This window comes from Myxine glutinosa, chromosome 13 (assembly GCF_964187855.1).
Source record: "Myxine glutinosa chromosome 13, kmMyxGlut1.1, whole genome shotgun sequence".
NCBI classification, from domain to species: Eukaryota; Metazoa; Chordata; class Myxini; order Myxiniformes; family Myxinidae; genus Myxine; species Myxine glutinosa.
In genome coordinates this window covers 35,632,285-35,652,549 of record NC_136273.1, presented here as the reverse complement: position 1 = coordinate 35,652,549, position 20,265 = coordinate 35,632,285, and the positions used below count along the sequence as shown (strand labels likewise).

The 20,265-nt window shown below is 48.6% G+C and overlaps 1 protein-coding gene across 2 annotated transcripts in view; it reads right to left on the bottom strand.

Moving 5' to 3' along the window:
• The window catches only part of LOC137438845 (GRB2-associated and regulator of MAPK protein 1), an 84,518-nt gene that overhangs the window by 51,716 nt on the left and 12,537 nt on the right, over positions 1–20,265 (bottom strand). For both annotated transcript variants that reach the window (XR_010986803.2, XM_068134262.2), the window contains exon 3: positions 15,212–15,342. Coding sequence is in view for 1 of the 2 variants with exons in the window: in XM_068134262.2 (XP_067990363.2) it covers positions 15,212–15,342 (131 nt within the window). In the remaining variant the exon portion in view is untranslated. The remainder of the gene's footprint in view (positions 1–15,211; positions 15,343–20,265) is intronic.

Here is a 20,265-nt window from a genome sequence, read left to right as displayed (position 1 = left end):
AGATGGCAAATTATGATGTTGAGTTGGAGATGGCAAATTATGATGTTGAGTTGAAAATGGCAAATTTGATTGGTTAGGAGGGAGAGAAGACGAATTTGGTATATGGGAGGAACGGGGAAGACAGTAGGGATGTTTGTTGATTTGTAAAGTAGATGTTTATGGGTAGTGTTGTGTTTTGTGGATACAGTAAGGGGTAAGGGAGGGGCCATGTAGGTTACCTGGTGGGGGGGGGGGGGCGTACGGTAGGAACGTACCTGTCTCACCTGGTTCCCATGTGCCCCCAGTGTGCATCATCTTACATTGCGTGCACTTTTGCGCCCTTACCACCTTACTCACTTGTCTTTTCTTTTGTCTCCCACCTCCGAGGATCTGGCTTTGGGGTAGAGAGAGAGGAGAGAGAGGTGCTGGCTACGCAGTTGTGGGCCTGCACTTTCGCTGCTTGCTGCTTGGATCGATACACCATATGGACCGCAATGTTTGTGGCCACCCACAATGGACCGCAGCTCTTTTGCGGCCAAGCACCACCCGTGGATGGACCTATGGGTCAACGTGGCACCTATGCCATACAGGTGAACCACTTATAGTTGGCCCCCTGACGGCCACAATAAAGAAATGGACGCGGTTGGCGCCTTTCTTTATTTTGTTTAAAAGAAGTAAGAAGGCCAAGTGCACACACGAAGACAAGACCAGCGGCAGAACATCGGCCGGCTGCGACACCACACAATGAGTCATAAACACTTTATTGGTGCACCGGATGGTGCTCACTGTGTGATGGGGTGGTGCTTGATGCTTGGAAGGGGTGCTCTGCACATTATTAAAGGCCGTAGGCCACAGAGCACTCGTGGGTTGGTGTATCGATGCTAGCATGCGTGCTCTCTCTATGCATAACATCTGCATGTGTTCCTCCAAAAACAGGTCCTGGATCGTAGTGTAAATAGCAGCGTAGTTGTGTAAATAATGCTCCCTACCGGCTGTATGTTTAGTTTGAGGATTCTTTCCGGATTCGGTTATCCTGTGGGTGTGTTTCTGTGAGGAGAAGGGTGCAACGTCGCAGGGGGACATATTTACTCATTTGTGAATATCTGTAAAACTGTCGCACTCAGGGTAGAGTTAATAGTAGAGGGAACTACATTGCGTGCCACACTAAAGTAGGTAAAAATTTATCGGGTCGGGACGCCCCGAGGGTAGAGAAGGGTGCAATGTTACGAATATGGAATTTGGCCTCCATATCCGCTTGTAAATATTCCCCTATTTCCCCAATACTCCCCAACTATCCCCAATCCCCCATTCCCTAGTCCCATTGTCTGTAAACAACAATCAGTAGAGCCGACCTTCCCCTTTTTCCCCCATTAAATGTCGTGCCCAGGTCCACCGCACCACACGTAGACAACTTTCGGACATCTTGCTAGTTATTCTTAGTCTATGTCAGTTAAGGACTCGTTTCCATTAATTATGACTCTTCGTTGCACCAGAATGTGATTATATGGCACCAGTAGTGAGTTTAGGACCTTTCCCATACCTCCTCCCATCTTCTTCCCCAAACAACAACAATAACAACAACTACAACAACAATTACAACTACAACTACGACTACAACAACAGAGGGGCGGGGAGTGTGCGTCCTCACACCGGCTCGGTTACCCGCCATGACCATGCGCTCCACGGCGTTACCCCGAAGGGGCTGGCTGTCAGCTCCTCGTCAGGGGCGGAGCCAGTAACCCCCCCACGCACCCAATGAGAAGCAACGTGCCGATTCCATCTGGGGCGGAGCTAACGAGCCGAGGGCGTGTCACTCCCCGCCGGATATACGCGGCCACGTACCGGACGTGACGTCAGATGCGCCCCCAGCCTGGAGAGAGAAGTTGCCACGTACGAGCGCTGAATACCTCCCCGCATCTCTGGACCGGACCGAGTCGATTCTGACCTTTGAGCCCAGGTGCACCTGGAGCCATCGATCCTGCCTTTCCTAGCCATCAATCCCCGTGTGAGTCAGCCTTTTGTCCCGTTTATCTGTCGTCTGTTGGGGTTAATATAAGATTGTGTCTAAGTGCTTGTCTTTCTATGCTGTACCTCTCGTCCCTGTAATCTGACCTTCCGCCCTAATATAATCTCCTCCGGAGGTCTTGAGAACCGTATCCCTGGTGTCGCGTCAATTTAATCCCAGCCGTGTGTCTTTTCCTTCATTGACCTAGCGTAGCGCGATTAGTCAACGTTCGGGTATAATCGGGTAACTTGTGCAGACGTGGTCATACCAAAACCGCTCGGTAAATAACATCTAAGCCACGTCTGTAACAATATATATATATATATATATATATATATATATATATATATATATATATATATATATATATATATATATATTTATATATATATATATATATATATATATTGTCACGCAACCGCGATTAACACCACAGTTGTGGATGGCCAATTGCGAGGCTTTAACTACCGAGGCGAGAACTCAATAGCGGATTCCAAATCAAACACTTAAACTAAAGTTAAACGCGCGGAATGGCGGGACGGGACACAGCAAAGCTCCGCCACCTTATCTATTAAAATACAACAGGAAACTGCGTTCAGATATATATAGAAAATAATACAAAGATTTATTCATGAAAAGTAGACAGTGAAAAAGCACGCGCCGGTAATACTAATAACTAATAAGCCTAAATTGGGATCCCACACACAACAGATATCAAACACGATACGAGGGAGATGAATACGAAAATAACACGTCTCGTCATGTAAAGTGTAAACGCGGAGCTCGGGCTTATCTGGCTCCTTTCGTCTTCAGTGTAACACGGCCCCGCGGCCCTCTCCGTCCGCCTCCGAGCGCCACCAGGCCTTGTCAGTTCAACGGCACACCCACACCACGAGCTCCCTTGCTCCAAAGGTCCAACGCAGGGCTGCACAAAGCAAACGAACTCCACTTGACCAGGGACAGGAAGGACTCTCCAAACTCTGGATCGCACCGGGACCCTCTCAAGCCGTGAACTCCTTTGAACTCCACTCGACTCGACTCTCTGCGGGAGTGCTGGCAGCCAACTGCCAAGTACCAACTGCTAGTGCCAACTGCTAAGTGCCAACTGCTCAAAAATGGCGTCTGACCGTCGATAATATCTCTGGCCGATGACATCACATTGGCGCACTCCTCAGCCAATAAAAGCCTCCCAACTCGCCGGCTCGCCCAGGTCACGCCCTCTGCGGCATCACTCCACTCTCCCGTCCCCGACCCCGCGGTCCTTGTGTTATAACACGTGCCAGGCGAGGTTTGTAGGCCTTGGAGGTGTAAACGGTGGCGGCCAATTGTGGCGGTGTTTTTGGCCTGGTTTCCTGTCCGTTTGTTCCGAAGTCATTGTCAGGGAAAGGAATTATTTAATGTTGCGCTAAGGACCTAACTAATGCTTATGTGGTTTGCAGTGCCATAATGGACAAAGGTTTCACTACTAGGTGAGACTCACAGGGGCGTTACCTTTAATCCCTCACTACTTAACACTCGAATCTCCAGGTAGATCCACAATCATACATCTTACCCCGACAAACGCCTAAACATCAAGAACGTATTACATGTAGAGTCCCTGTCACGACAGTCGAATACCTACCTATACAGATCTACCTAGCTCTAGATGTTACTCTACCAAATTCATAACAATATATATATATATAGTTGCGGATCTCCTGGTCGGCCTTTCCCCTTACCAAGGGGGGATTAGTCCCCTTGTCTTTTACTAGCCGACGGGATCCGGGGCTATGACGTCACTTCCGGACAGCGTTGAGTAGGGTCATAGGACTAATCGCTAATACCTAATTACCAACGCTGCCCAGGAAGCAAGGAAATGAGCCCCGCCTGAGTCACGGTTGTAGGTGGAAACGCCGAGCGATAGCGAACCGTGATCCGAGCCGTTAACAATTACTAAACCCGATCCGAGTGGTTCTGATCGTGCCACGCTTACCCAATGGAGGAAAACACTGATACGGTCGAATTAGGAAGAAACAAGGAAGAACAGATTTATTTGCAATTTGTACAGAAAGGGGAAGAAGAACACACAGTGCAGCCTTATTACAGTCTTAACTTATCCCAGGACACGGGCCCGTTTCACACTCAGACACTCACACGGGGATTGCAGATGGTCAGGTTGATGGTCCAGGGATGATGGCGTCCAGGCAGTTCACTCCGGTCCCCGACTCGCACCGCGAAGCAGATGGTCAGGGTGGCAGAAGCTCCCCGCGGGTCGTTGGCGCGGATCGGACAATTACGGTGTTAAATGCAGGGCGAAAGGTAAGGCTGGCTGGGCGGTTACTTGCGACCACGGTCGCGTACGTAATAGATGAACCGGGCTTGGCGGTTATACTTGCGGTCTCGGCCGCGTACGTAATAGAAGAACCGGCGCTATATGCGCTCCCAATACAGTTTAATGGCAAAGCGCCTCTCCCGCAGAAGTCCTCTCACAGAGCGCAAATCGGGCAAGTTCTCTTACAGTGCGCGTATCCTCTGCAAGTTCTCTATCAACGAAGTTCTCCTGGCCAGTCCTCATACAATGCGCTCTCCCAACAAGTCCTCACAAAGCCAACCTTCCCCAGCGAGTTCTTTACAGCACACGTATCCTCTGCAAGTCCTTTCACAAAGCGCGATTCCTTGCAGTCCTCAAACGCAAGCCCAAACATGCGAGTCCTTTGCTCACAAGTCCCTCCTCATCAGTCCTTCCAAGGGCTTTGTGCGCTGGCTTTTATAGGCACGCTCTGACCACGCCCTTGCCCCGCCCCTCACGCTATGCCCTTAGAGCCCTGATTGGCTGGTGGCTCTTACCGTCTCCCGCTGCCGCTCCCCGACCTCAACGCCGGCCCCACCCTCTCTCAGGCCTACCTCGTGTCCCTTGACTAGTGAGCATCCTAATGTGAGGTGCAATCGCTAAAATGGGGCGCGGGATGGATGCTGCCCAATGAGGTAGATTTGGAGGGTGGAGGCAAAATGAACGGGACCTAAGCTTATTATTTCTTTACACAACGCAGGTATCACTAGTGGAAATGGCCTTATTCTCACACATACTATGACATAACTAATGTTCTAAGTGGGCCTATGTGTTGCTTGTGGACTAACTATGGGGGCAAACCTTTAACCTTTAATGATGGTATATGTACACTCTCAAAACCGCAACACTGCACCCCTCCTTCACCAGGCTCGCTCCCGAGCCGAACCCACACAAGTGAGTACGACTGGTTGTGATGCAAAGGTCAGGATTACTTTTTAACTTAGTGTGACACTTAGGTGTGGTTTCCCTCTACATTTACTCTAACACCCTGTGTGTGACAGTTTTAAACACTAGATATGTCCCGCCTACTGCGTTGTGTACCAACTAACAGACTCACACCCACAATTAACCGAATTACGGAAAGAATTCGCAAACTAAACATAAAGCCGGTGGGGAGCATGTTATATACAAGACTAACCCTAATTATTTACAATTCTACAACCCAGGACCTGTTCTTTTTGTGGGAGAAGAGAAATTTGGCAAGGAGAAAACACAGAATGCACTGCACTGCACCAATACACCAATATGCACAAAAATGTACAACAATCATGCACAATCATCAAAAAATGCACAATCACATTTCACAATAATCCATGATGTCTTGTGCTTGGCTGCTGCATCTTGGTTGCGTCTTCTTGCTTCGTCTTCGGTGTGCCTTCATAATAACTTAAAGTCTTCTTTCCTGACCCACCAAAGGAATAAATAAAAAGGCACAAACAGTGTCCGTTTTCATTTCGGCCAGCAGGGCCAACTTAGGTGGTCCGACTGCATGGCATTGAGGCCACTTAAAAACAGTGGTCCGCAGGGCACAAGGTAATGTTTGCAGCGATTGTCTGCCCCAGCAAAGGTGCCAGGCCACAGAATGTGTGGTCCATAGGTGTACTGGTGCAGCCAGAGGTAGCAGAGTGCAGCTGCACAGGTGGAGCAAAGTGCAGCCGCACCGCTCAGAGTTCCTGCACACTCCCCTCAACAAAAGATATGGGTCCATGGGTGGGGAGGAAAGACAAAGCAGAGAGTTTAGCGGGGGCAAGGGCGCAAAGGTACACACAATGCAAGGCAATGCAATGCAACATGAGGAGCACGGGAGAACGAGCGGAGAAAGCTCATCCCTAGCCGTACGTAACCCCTCATGTCAGCCTACACTACCCTTGCCCTTCCCCGTATTTACACTTTACAAATTCCGTATCTACGTCTTGTCTCCCTATATCCCCTCTAATTACGAATTAGTCATCCAATCCCTCCCAAGAAGGAAGAGATGGAATATCACAATGTCACACTTACATCATGTAACATGTAACTCGATGGTAAATAAAAACATTGCCTCAAACAGGGAACCATGATTGTCATGGGTCCCGCAAGGCTAACCCCCGCTCTAGCGGGGAAAAATGGCCTCAAAACGATCATTCATTCATTCATTCACACTTACATCATGATGCGTCTTTCATGCCAAATAGTTCACAAAACCCGGTGTGGAGTCCTGCCCCTTGGTGAGTGGATGCGGATGGTGCGAAGAGATTTCATCCTAACTATCCTTCTAATAACATTAACTCTTTAAACTACCCGGGGTCATGCCCTGCCAATTGGCATCTTTAAACTATGCGGTTCTAAAAACCAATTCCCATTGACCCACCCTGTGGTGCTCTTCCAATTTGGGGTCTCACTCCCCCAATTTTTCCTACTGTTTCCTCGCACAATTTCGGGGCTGGATCGTGTGGGTCTACCAGCAGGTCTACCTACCTGCGCACCTCCGCCACTGAAGTCGCCACCCGAGCTTGCCTAGCTCCTTGCGACTACCCTAACTCGGGGAAGGCCCCTCCTGGCTCTCTCACCCCTCTGATGCCCTCTCTGGCATTGGGCTACTCGGGTCCTCTCTTAGGATCCTCGGGCCCCACTGAACACTAGACTGAACTCTACCTGGCTCCCAGAGCCTACCTGCGGCCTCACCTGGCCGACAGACTACCAGTGGCGGAGTGCCCATTTAACCATACTCACAAAGTAAGCCCACACGCCCAGCCATTCCACTCACTCATGCACCCCTCAAAGCAACAACTTCCTACTACCTGCACCACAGGTGTCAATATCCAAACAATTTACGTACTCCCTCTACCAGGCTTTAAACTACCCTCCCCGGGTATTCGTAAAGGGGTCCATCTTCCCCCATCCACTCCTTCGCACCATGCACTCCACAGCACTCATTCCACACACCATTTACTCCAAACCATTTATTCCACACAACTATTCTCCACTTGCACACCATGCAAGCCAATTCACTCAACACCATTCAACTTGTCCACAATACTCCATTTATACACACCGTGGGTCATCCCCGACCATTGCCTCATTTCACCAATCTCAACAATAACCAGATTCTCACACACACAACCATTCTCGACCAATGCCTCATTTCACCAAGTTCATCCACAACCAATTTCACTCAATTCCTCATTCAATTTCTCATTTGCGCCTAAAGCTCATCCTCATACTCACACACAATTTCTCCACACTACTACACACACACAGCATCATCTAACTAGCTGCTTCCCTCTAAAACTTGTGCTTTCCCCGTCATCCCTTACGCTAAGCACATCCCTCGTCATTATCATCCATCTAATCTGACTACGTCCCCTCCACCTGTACAAATGTCACTACTTAAATCTCGTCCCTATTGTCATCGATAAATCCCTAACATTATCCTAGCCCGCCCACGGCGAGCTCTCACTGCCGTCCCCATAAACTAAAGCTCATGTGCCCCAAATGAATGGTAAACTGCCATTCCTACATGCAAAATACCATTCGCCAACACTATTTCCATTCGTCTACTATCCTTGAGCCTCTCGGTGCGGAAATACAGCGTCCTTACAGCTCGGCTTCGCAAAGCCGAGCAATGCATGCGGATGGTCAGTCTCCTGTTGGTTGGGTCCGTCCGGCATTTTCGATTCTGGGGAGGAGGCATGCTTGGGCCGAGGTTCCAGGCGCCATCTCGGTGCGGAGCCTTTCGGTCTCCAGCACGATGGCCCAGCCTCCCCCGGTCAGAGAAACGCGCCCGCCAGGGAGCGTAGGTCCGACCTCGGCTTCCTCCCCTCAAACCGTGCCGTTCGCATTTACGACGCGGCACCGACCATACAGGGCGGGGCCCGGCCAGAATAGTGCACGCCGCCGCGGCAACGATCCCCGCCGGCTCCCGCAGCACACAAAGCACCCCGCGCACCGAGGGCTCGCGTCAGCTGTACGTCGCCCTAAACGCTGCCCCGGTCTGCGTCGATGCCCGAATCGCATTCTCACACCACGCGACCCTTTCCATACTCACACATCCCATACACTCCGTTACACACTTCTCTTCCATGCACTCCTCTCGTGCACTCTCTCTTGTTACATCCTCTGTAACACCCATGGGTGTGCACTCCTGCACACACCCAATCAGCGCACACCTACCCACGGGTGTGCAATCTCCTGTTGCACACCCAATCAGGCGCTCTGGTGTGCACTCCCGCACACGCTCTACAACACTAGTCAGGTTCACTATGTCAATAAATTATATTTCGTTCAAAATCATGGTAGATTAGCAAACCTATACATTTTTGGAAAGGTTATAGCATAAGGAAACTAAAAATCAATGTTTACATTTGGAGAGATACCTGTATGGCGGCCATTTTGGATTTTCAAAATGGCCACTGTAAAATACATATTTTGTTCTATTTCTGCCTCTAATTACCCTAAAAACTTTTTAAAATATACTAAACCTATATTTTCAGGGACAAGGAATCCAATGAAAGTATCAAATTAGTGCTATGGGGAATGGTAAGACACGAATCAAAGGTTTTGAATTGCAAAATACTGTCTTTATATTCGCGATAAGTTGCATAATCAAATACATGTTATCATTTTGTACAGGCAGTTAATAACATCAAAATGTGTCACAATAATTCATATCACCAAACATACACAGGCAGTCAGCAAAATCATATATACACATGCAGTCAGTATAACTTCACATCTACACAGGCAGTCAATGACAAAATATACACAGGCAGTCAATGGCATCAAACATACACGATTACAGAATATGCCATTTAGAGTTCGTCATCACTGTCCTGTGTGTCGTATCCGACAATATAGTCCGCATCGTTTTCACAGTCCGTTCCACACAAGCAAAGGTCGGTCAAATTGATTGGCAAATCGAATTGGTCGAATGGTCGATCGAATCGAATTTGATGAATCGAATCGAATCGATCGAATTGGTCGAATGGTCGATCGAAGCGATTGGTCGAATGGTCGAATGGTCGAATTGGTCGAATGGAATTGGTCGATTGGTCGAATTGGTCGAATCGAATTGGTCGGAATTGGCAAATGTAAACATTGATTTTCAGATTTTCCATGTTATAACGTTTCCAAAAATGTATAGGTTTGCTAATCTACCATGATTTTGAACGAAAAAACATAGTGAACCTGACTACACGCTCCGGTGTGCATTCTCACACACTCTCCCCAGCCAACTTACACTCTGTGTCGCACTCTGCACACATACACTCTGTTGTGCACTCACTCTCACTCTCGGTTTCACACTCTCGCTCCTGCGCCGGTCGCACACGCGTGCCATTCACTTTCACACAGCGCACCACGGATCTTCCCACAAGCGCCCGGGTGACGTCGCGATCCCAAGCGCGCGAAAAAATTTTTCGCGCCAAACACTTTCACGCCACACCTTTTCGCGCCACACACAACCCTACTCACCTTTGGGACCCTTTTCCGCAGCAGCGCCTGAAAATTCTCATTGGGGTTAGGCAGCACAACATCACGATGCGAACACAGACTTTGCGTGCATTCCATCTTTTTCTCCCATTTAATTCCTACCTCTGCCGTCTCCTCAACCCCAATTTCAACTATAATTTCTTTTTCTTTTCCTAGCCCAACGACCGCCGGCACGCTTAAAAAAATTTCTTCTAATTCGGCGGCCGTCGGCTTTTCTATTCCCCGAGTCGCGATTTCTACCCCGGTCCACCCAACAGTGCTCTGCTCTACCCGGCTCTCCACGCGTTACCTCGTCGCGTACCAATGCGACCTTCCCGCCTGACCTGCGCTTTATTTCTTTCCTCATCTCTATTATTTGGCCTCCTATTCTGTTACCACCGTTAACCCGTCCTTCATTCCTTTCATTTGATTCTCTTGGGTGGCCATCCTGTTTTCCAACCCCACTAACCCCTCTTTCATTTCTTTCATTTGGCCACCCATGTCCTTCAATTGGCCCCCCATTTCCTTCATTTGGCCCCCCATTTTGTTTTCCAACCCTTTTATTTCCCGGGTGGATTTATCACTTTGGGTGTCCAATTTGCCATTTATTTTATTTATTTCATTCTGTTGGGTGCCCATCATTTATTTCGTTTCCCGGGTTTCGTTTTTTATTTCCTTTATTTGAGCCAGGAATAGTTGCATGTACCTCGGCATCGCGGGCTCGGCTTCCGCTGCCACGTGCGAGGCACCGCCATTTTCTTTGCCTGCCACCCCCACCCCTGCTGCGCCCTCATCAATTGCATCCTCCATTGCTAACTGTCCCAAATTTTCCCGGGGGTCCTGGGTTGATTCTAATTCCTCTACCTCCTCATCTTCTACCCCCACCGGCATCTGACCGTCTTGGTTATACATGGCACGATTTTTAATTTGGTTGTTAATAAAATTTCGGCCGCTCGTAATGTGGAGTGCGTTAGGCGCACTTCAAGTCCAATCCCACTCCTGACACCAATTGTTGCGGATCTCCTGGTCGGCCTTTCCCCTTACCAAGGGGGGATTATTATCTACAGTCTTAACTTATCCCAGCACACGGGCCCGTTTCACACTCAGACACTCACACGGGGTTTGCAGATGGTCAGGTTGATGGTCCAGGGATGATGGCGTCCAGGTAGTTCACTCCGGTCCCCGACTCGCACCGCGAAGCAGATGGTCAGGGCGGCAGAAGCTCCCCGCGGGTCGTTGGCGCGGATCGGACAATTACGGGGTTAAATGCAGGGCGAAAGGTAAGGCTGGCTGGGCGGTTACTTGCGACCACGGTCGCGTACGTAATAGATGAACCGGCGCGAAATGCGCTCCCAATACAGTTTAATGGCAAAGCGCCTCTCCCGCAGAAGTCCTCTCACAGAGCGCAAATCAGGTAAGTCCTCTTACAGTGCGCGTATCCTCTGCATGTTCTCTTTCAACGAAGTTCTCCTGGCCAGTCCTCATACAATGCGCTCTCCCAACAAGTCCTCACAAAGCCAACCTTCCCCAGCGAGTTCTTTACAGCGCGCGTATCCTCTGCAAGTCCTTTCACAAAGCGCGATTCCTTGCAGTCCTCATACGCAAGCCCAAACATGCGAGTCCTTTGCTCATAAGTCCCTCCTCATCAGTCCTTCCAAGGGCTTTGTGCGCTGGCTTCTATAGGCACGCCCTGACCACATGCCCTTAGAGCCCTGATTGGCTGGTGGCTCTTACCATCTCCCGCTGCCGCTCCCCGACCTCAACGCCGGCCCGACCCTCTCTCAGGCCTGCCTCGTGTCTCTTGACTAGTAGGCATCCTAATGCGAGGTGCAATAGCCAAAATGGGGCACGGGATGGATGCTGCCCAACGAGGTAGATTTGGAGGGTGGAGGCAAAATGAACAGTACCGAAGCTTATTATTTCTTTACACAACACAGGTATCACTAGTGGAAATGGCCTTATTCTCACACATACTATGACATAACTAATGTTCTAAGTGGGCCTACGTGTTGCTTGTGGACTAACTATGGGGGCAAACCTTTAACCTTTAATGATGGTATATGTACACTCTCAAAACCACAACAATATATATAAAGGTGTCCAAAGGATGTTAATTCTTAAAGGCATCTGAAGGGTCTAAAAAAAGCGAAGGGGTCGCAAGGTCAAAGGGGTCGCAAGGTCAAAGGGGTCACAAGGTCAAAGGGGTCACAAGGTCAAAGGGGTCACAAGGTCAAAGGGGTCGCAAGGTCAAAGGGGTCGCAAGGTCAAAGGGGTCGCAAGGTCAAATGGGTCACAAGGTCAAAGGGGTCACAAGGTCAAAGGGGTCGCAAGGTCAACAGGGCCGCAAGGTCAACAGGGGTTACAAGGTCAAAGGGGTTGCAAGGTCAAAGGGGTCACAAGGTCAAAGGGGTCGCAAGGTCAAAGGGGCCTCAAGGTCAAAGGGGTCTCAAGGTCAAAGGGGTCTCAAGGTCAAAGGGGGCTCAAGGTCAAAGGGGCCTCAAGGTCAAAGGGGTCTCGAGGTCAAAGGGGTCTCAAGGTCAAAGGGGTCTAAAGGTCAAAGGGGTCTAAAAGTCAATGGGGTCAAAAGGTCAAAGGGGTCAAAAGGTCAAAGGGGTCTAAAGGTCAAAGGGGTCGAAAGGCCAAAGGGGTCGAAAGGCCAAAGGGGTCGAAAGGCCAAAGGGGTCGAAAGGTCAAAGGGGTCAAAAGGTCAAAGGGGTCAAATGGGTTGAATGGTCAAATGGGTCGAATGGTCAAAGGGGTCGAATGGTCAAAGGGGTCGAAAGGTCAAAGGGGTCGAAAGGTCAAATGGGCCAAAAGGTCAAAGGGGTCCAAAGGTCAAAGGGGTCCAAAGGTCAAAGGGGTCCAAAGGTCAAAGGGGCCCAAAGGTCAAAGGGGTCAAAGGGTCAAAGGGGTCGAAAGGTCAAAGGGGTCTAAAGGTCAAAGGGGTCTAAAGGTCAAAGGGGTCTAAAGGTCAAGGGGGTCTAAAGGTCAAAGGGGTCTAAAGGTCAAAGGGGTCCAAAAGGGTCCAAAGGTTTAAAGATACGCTGCAATGGTACATAATTAATAGACGTAGTAACGGTAAAACTTACGTTCAATCAGTCCGTAATTAAGAGACATAGTCACGTCGTGTACCTTTTTCCCACAGATGAGTGGACACACATGAATGGCTTTTCACCCCTCAGCCCAAATTGAGCAAAGGGGTATTGTCATCCAGGCGGGCGTCCGTGCGTAAACATTTGGTTTCCGTCAATTTCAAGGAGAACGGCTTGTCCGATTAAATCCATTTTTGTAGTGTGTGTTGGGGTTGAGTAGAGGAAGGTTCCTTTCGAAAATGGGCACGCTGCGGTTTTCAATATGGCCGCCACGGCAGCCATCTGGGCGTCCGTCAACTTTTGGTTTCCGTCAATTTCGAGCAGAACGGCTTGTCCGATTAAATCCATTTTGCAGTGTGTGTTAGGGTTGAGTAGAGGAAGGTTCCTTTCGAAAATGGGCATGCTGCGATTTTCAATACTAGGGCATGCCCGTACTATATATATATATCTAAAATTATATCCCCCCCCTCTATTTACATGAAATGGTTTGGTCCAAAGCGAACGGCTTGCGAGTACGGTGACAATCCCCCCCCTCTATTTACATGAAATGGTTTGGTCCAAAGCGAACGGCTTGCGAGTACGGTGACAATCCCCCCCTCTATTTACATGAAATGGTTTGGTCCAAAGCGAACGGCTTGCGAGTACGGTGACAATCCCCCCCCTCTATTTACATGCAATGGTTTGGTCCAAAGCGAACGACTTGCGGAGTTTGGTAAAGAAATCGCCATAGCTCGGTAACTACTTGTCCGATTAATATGAAACCTTGAAAAGGCACATCCTCGGGTCCCCAGCAATATACCTGGCAAGTTGCAAGTATATCGGACCGGTAGTTGTCGCGAAACAGCGGTCACAGACAAACACACAGACACACACACACAGACACACAGAGATTACTGGAATTATAGATAGATGGCCACCATGGCAGCCATCTTGAAATTGGTTTCTGTCAATTTCTAGCAGAATGGCTTGTCCGATTAAATCCATTTTTGCAGTGTGTTGGGGTTGAGTAGAGGAAGTTTCCTTTCAAAAATGGGCGCGCTGCGATTTTCAATATGGCCAACATGGCAGCCATCTTGAAATTGGTTTCTGTCAATTTCGAGCAGAATGGCTTGTCCGATTAAATCCATGTTTGCAGTGTGTGTTAGAGTTGAGTAGAGGAAGGTGTCTTTCGAAAATGGGCACGCTGCGATTTTCAATATAGCCGCCATGGCAGCCATCTTGAAATTGGTTTCCACATGGGCTGAGGGGTTACGCCTGCTTTGCGGTGCTATTTATTATAGTATAGAAGTCAATTGTGAAGCTACTACAACCTGCAGGCCAGCTGAGGTTGTGAACTATACTGTAAAGAGGATTTTGCCACAAAGTTGTGCAGAACCTACAGAAGCAAACTGGCATTGCCCCTAATTTCTCTTTAACAGGTGCTTCAAAGAAATGTATAAAAGAAAGCCTGCCCTCAATGCAGTCTTTAGCTAAAGATATGTTGAATAGAGTAGATAAAGGAGGTGCCATTTTGATAAATAAAGACCTGAATGCTCAAGTACTGATGCCATCTTGCCGAGTTTCGGAGGAGGTATCACGGTTGATGAGGAACTTTTCCACCTTCTGTGGAGGAACCTCTTCACGACAACCATGCAGCAAGGGGAGAAAAAGGGCTACTTAAATACCTGGGATTTCATATTAAAAGTAGATACACATCGTCTCATCTCATGCTGCATTCGGGGAATTTGACACAACAAGTCGCCCATGCCCGCACAGGAGTCTAAACGGGATGGTGATGGAGACGGCAAAAATGCAAATGGCGTCTTCTGTCATCGAGCCGGCAAGTTGGGAATGACAATTCGCACATATAGCCGCATCTGATGCAATTTACATGCTCTAATGACACTACGTGCTCCAGTTGAAACTACTTGTTCGATATATGTAGCTTTTAGATGCCAAGAGTCCATTTTGTATTGGTGACAAAGCCAGTGACCAATTGTAAATTAATAGTAGGATTCTACCTTTGGTGAGGGACACAGCAAAGGGTAAAGACAGACTCACCACAAAATATTTAAGGACGGAGAAAGGTTGTACATGGCCTTACAAGGCACGTTGTAAAAATCTAAACCTTTTACATCAAACAAATGGGGTTCAAACAGAAGCAGTTCATTAATGAGAATGAAATGGTGATCATAACAGAAACCACAAAGGGTTGGGTCACATGATGTGCACGAAACCGCAGTAGATGCTTCAATGAGTGGGAATCAAGTGAGTCACTGGACTTCGAGAACTCATGAAACCCCCAATTCACAAAAATAAAAAAAACTGAAAAATCGAAATCTCGGGGTTCAGATGGGAATGCGAAACTTGTGCGATTACCTTCACACTAAACGAGATGTCTTCAATCACAAATACACGGTCAGGAAAGGCCTTGGCAAGCTCTTCAACGCTGCTGAAAAACTGTGCCGGATCACCCACATCCCTCTCCTGTTCCAGCACTTTAAACCAGCCTAGAGGGAGAATAAAAAGCCATGAGCTGCAACTTGGAGGAAACAAGCCCTCAAAACACAAATGCTTGTGGGTGTTTGTAAAGGTACAAATCAGATAAAGAGTTAAATTTACTTTTATGAAGCAGTTTCTGAATGGGTAGATGAGTGGATGTAGTTTATCGAGACGTTCAGAAGGAGTTTGATACGTTACCCCATTGGAGGTTGTTAGTCAAGGAGAGGGCTTGTGGAATGATTGGTCGACTAAGTGGTTGTTGTTATTGATTGTTATATCAGTTCCCTCAAACAGGCAGGTGGCAAGGAGACAGCAGATTGACCTCCCAGGAGTGACCCACACATCACCCACATCCAACATCGTGTACCCCCACTTTTGTGAAGCCAGGGCCATGAGAGAGACAAACAGACAGGAGGGAGTGGGTCGGTCTATGAGGCCCAATCAGTGCTGTGACCGTGGCAGCACTGCCCTGATAAATCCGGGAAGCATGGAAGATTTGGCCCCCGACTTGTGGTGTGGGATACAACCACAAAGAAGAAGCATCCCCAATAGTTGTGGGCTAGGAGGTTGTAAGGAATGGTGCACCACAAGGATCAGTTGTAGGACCGTCGACGTACCCTATAATTATAATATTGTTATGTTTATGTGGGTAGGTAAGAGAATACCACAGGGAAACTAGAATTGTACAGAAATAGCATGGACCGTGTGACGCATAGGAGAATGTTGATGTGCATAAGTAGGGAAATGTAGCTTAAGGTTGTTTTTTTATTTTTTTATTTTTTTATTTTTGTGTACAAGATCGAGGCTCGTGTAAGAGCTAACATTAATCACAAAAAAAAGAACGAACACAAACATGGGAAAACCACATTTCAAAGCTGGCCTCCAAAGCCAGTCGCCGACTGGGCATCCTGCGTCGTGCGAAGTCCTTCCTTGGCACACCTGAGCTCCTCACCACATACGAGGCTTTCATCTGCAGCTCAATGGAATACTGTTCACCCCTCTGGGCCGGTGCTCCTGCCTCACACCTAGCTCGGCTTCACGCTGTTGAAACCAAAGCTTTCAGAATCATTAGAATCTCCCGCGATGAAGCTAACTCCGAGAACCTTTCACTCACTCACCGCAGGCAGGTTGGTGGTCTTTCTGTCTTCTACCGACTCCTCTCCGGCCTTGCTCCCCCAGCTCTCTCTGTGCTCTGTCCCCCTAATATTCCTACAGGTCGCACAAGATCTGCCAGCAACCCTCTTATAGTTAAACTGCCAAAATCTAGGCTCTCTGCTCACCTTTACTCTTTCATTCCCCTTTTCTCCCGCCTCTGGAACAAACTCCCCCACTCCCTTCAATCCCACTCCTCCCACCATGTCTTTAAAACAGCTGTTCACCACAATCTCTTATCCTCCCCCATCCAAAACCTTGATCTTTCCTACCCACGCTAATTCACCCCAGATACACTTAATTTGAAATTCCAACTTTTTTCCTGGAAGTGCTTGCAGTGTTCATATGTTTTATACCTCTCCCACCATCCCCCAAGCCCTCCCCCTCCTACATTTCTCCCGATGTCCCTGCTCTCAAATGTTGTGTTTGTGTCCTTCCCGCTCTCTCCCCATCTTGTCTACCGCTCCCCTTATTTTGTGTTTTATGTGTCGGTTTGACTTTTTGGGTGATTAATGTTAGTTCTGTCAAGATCACGAGATGTCAAGGTCACGAGATGACAAGTCAAGATGGGGAGAGAGAGGGAAGCACACAAGTACAACAGCAGAGAACAGGGACATCGGGAGATCTGTGGGAGGAAGAGGGCTTGGGGGGTGGGGCATGGGAAGGGGGGATGGAAGAGGCATAAAACTCATGGACACTGCTAGGACTTCCAAGAAATAAGTTGGTATTACAAAAGAGTGGATCTGGGGTGAATTAACAGGGGTAGAAAAGATCAAGGTTTTAGATGGGGGAAGATAAGAGATGGTGGTGAACAGCTGTTTTAAAGACCTGGAGGGAGGAGTGGGATTGAAGAGAGTGAGGGAGTTTGTTCCAGAGGTGGGAGTAAAGAGGAATGAAAGAGTGAAGGTGAGCAGCGAGTCTTGATTTTGACAATTTCAGCAGAAGAGGGTTGCTGGCAGATCTTGTGCGACCTGTAGGAATATTTGGGGGACAGAGCACAGATAGAGCTGGGGGAGCTAGTCCGGATAGGAGTCGGTAGAAGACAGAAAGACCACCTACTTGCCTGTGGTGAGTGAGTGAAAGGCCCTCACAACCAGCTTCATCATGGGAGATTCCAATGATTCTGAAAGCTTTGGTTTCAACAGGGTGAAGCTGTGCTGGGTGTGAGGCAGGAGCACCAGCCCAGAGGGGAGAGCAGTATTCCATTGAGCTGCGGATGAAACCCTTGTATGTGGTGAGGAGCTCAGGTGTGCCAAGGAAGGACTTCGCATGACGGAAGATGCCCAGCGGCGACTGGCTTTGGAGGCCAGGTTGGAAATGTGGTTTTCCCAGGAAAGATCATGGCAGATAGTGAGACCCAAAAGCTTGAGTGACAGAACTTATTGGAGAGGATTGCTGAGATAGTAGATGGGAGGGTTGTCCAGTCGGTCTTTTCGAAGAGACATCGTGAGAGTGTGATATTTGTTAGGATTGAAAGACATGTTCCACTTGTTTGACCAGTCTGTGATTTTGTCCAGGTCTGCAGAGAGTGAGGAGGCTGCAGACTGCTGATCTGAGGGATGAGGAATGGAGCGGCAGAAGGTAGCGTCATCAGCAAAGAGATAGAGAGGATTTTTCAGAGAGTCGGAGAGATAATTATTGATGAAGAACAGAAAAAGCACAGGGCCCAGAAAACTGCCTTGGAGAACTCTATCCTGAACAGGCAGGGGAGATGAGAGAAATCCATTCAGGGCCACACGTTGACTACGACCAGAGAGGAAGTCCGCAAGCCATGCATGGAGATTTCCATGGATACCATAGGAGGAGAGTTTGGTGAGCAGAGCGGGGTGCCAGACCATATCGAAGGCACGTGATATGTCAAGGGAGACAGCTCTGAATTCCTGTATGGCATTGAGGACCTCCATCCTTTGTTGAAACAGCAGAAGCAGCATGTCCAGGGTAGAGTGACCTGGTCTGAAACCAAATTGATGATCATAGAGGGGAAGGAGAGGATTTGGAGGATTTGGAGAGGCCATTGGAGAAGAGGAAGGATTTGATATCCGAAGCAATGATGGATTCCATGACTTTGCTGATAATTGGGAGCAGGCTGATTGGTCTGTAGTTGCAAGGATCTGTTTTTGCACATTTTTTGTGTAAAGTAGGTTGTTTTCGTGTTCTTCATGCGAGAGATGACGACGTGCTAATTAGCCCTTGGGTTTAAGGTTAATTTCCCCAGTGCGTGCCTTCCCTCTGTGGCCAACCCTTAAATTGTAACAATCCCAGGCATGCTAAGCCCGCCCGATGGACACTTACGACAAAACCCGCCCAGGAGAAGCGGAGCTGAAAGTGGTGATGTGGTCTGAGAAGAAAGCCGACAGGCCACACCCCTGGAGTGACGCGGCCGGGGGGTGACGTAGTCAAAGAGAAGAAGAGGCGGTCGTGCTGGGAGCTCGAGGAAGAAGCTGGCAATTTTTCTGTGCGTTTTGGAGAGCAGATTCGTGTGGCATTGTAAGGAGCAACGATTGCTGGACTCACAAGTGGGTTGGAGGCCGCATGTGGTTCTCCTGCACGGTCAAGAGAAGACCAAAAAGGAGGCCGTCTTCGTGATTCACCTCACATTTGTGGCGCCTTTGAGCGCGGCGCTACCGCCATTTTGAGCTCTTCCCACGCGAATGCCATTTCACCTTGCACCTCCGACCTCTTCTCCACCAGCTGTCTCAAAGCAAGCATCCCCTCTGTCATTCCCCTACCCTTTCTAAACCCCTTTCTAAACAACTGACATTTGGCGGACTCAAGTGGAAGGGGGTCTGAGATTGGCGGACCCGAGTGGAAGTGGGGCCTGAGATTTGGTAGACACGTGTGGAAGGGGGGCCTGAGATTTGGTGGACCCGGGCCTGAGATTTGGTGGACCCAGGCCTGAGATTTGTCAAACACGAGTAGAAAGGGGGCCTGAAATTTGGCGGACCCGAGTTGAAGGAGGCCCTGAGAAAAATTACGACCGGTGGCGATGACGCACACATTCACATGCACATGCACATGTACACACACGTGCATGGGTCGTGATGTGTATGTACATGTTTGGTTTTGCTTTGGCATGTTTTGTTTAGTTTTGCGTGATATAATATGCTGTGTATTGTATGCACACATTTTTTTTATGTGATACATACATATTGTGCACATGTTGTATTGTATACACACATGTTATATGTGACACATTGTGCAGTGGTATGTTGTGTACACACATCTTGTACATGACATATTGCACCTATTCTGTGTGCACACACGCACACGTCAGCGCACGCGCACGCGCGCACACACACACACACACACACACACACACACACACACACACACACACACACACACACACACACACACACACACACACACACACACACACGTGGATACATCGAGATCTGGGAGGGCTCTGTTCCACCTTCTGAAACCCACATTTGGAGATAACAACCAAACACAACTTATTGCAAAACACCATCTCCCGCTGCGCGGGGTACGGGCTAGCAAGTGCATTGAAGTCCTTTGATATGACATTGAAAGATAAAGAGTTGGCATGACTTGCACTTTTATGAATCTGCTCTTCTGGTGAAACTACGTAAATCCAGGATGACTGCTCACCTTCGCTCATTTGTTCCTCCTTTTTTTTCCCAAAGTGTGAAACCAACTTCCACAATCCACATCCTCTTCAATTTCATTCTTCCCTCCAGGTGTTTAAGACAGCTCTTCACCACAATCTCAGATCGTCCCCAATCCGAAACCATGATCTTTTCTACCCTCGTTAAGCC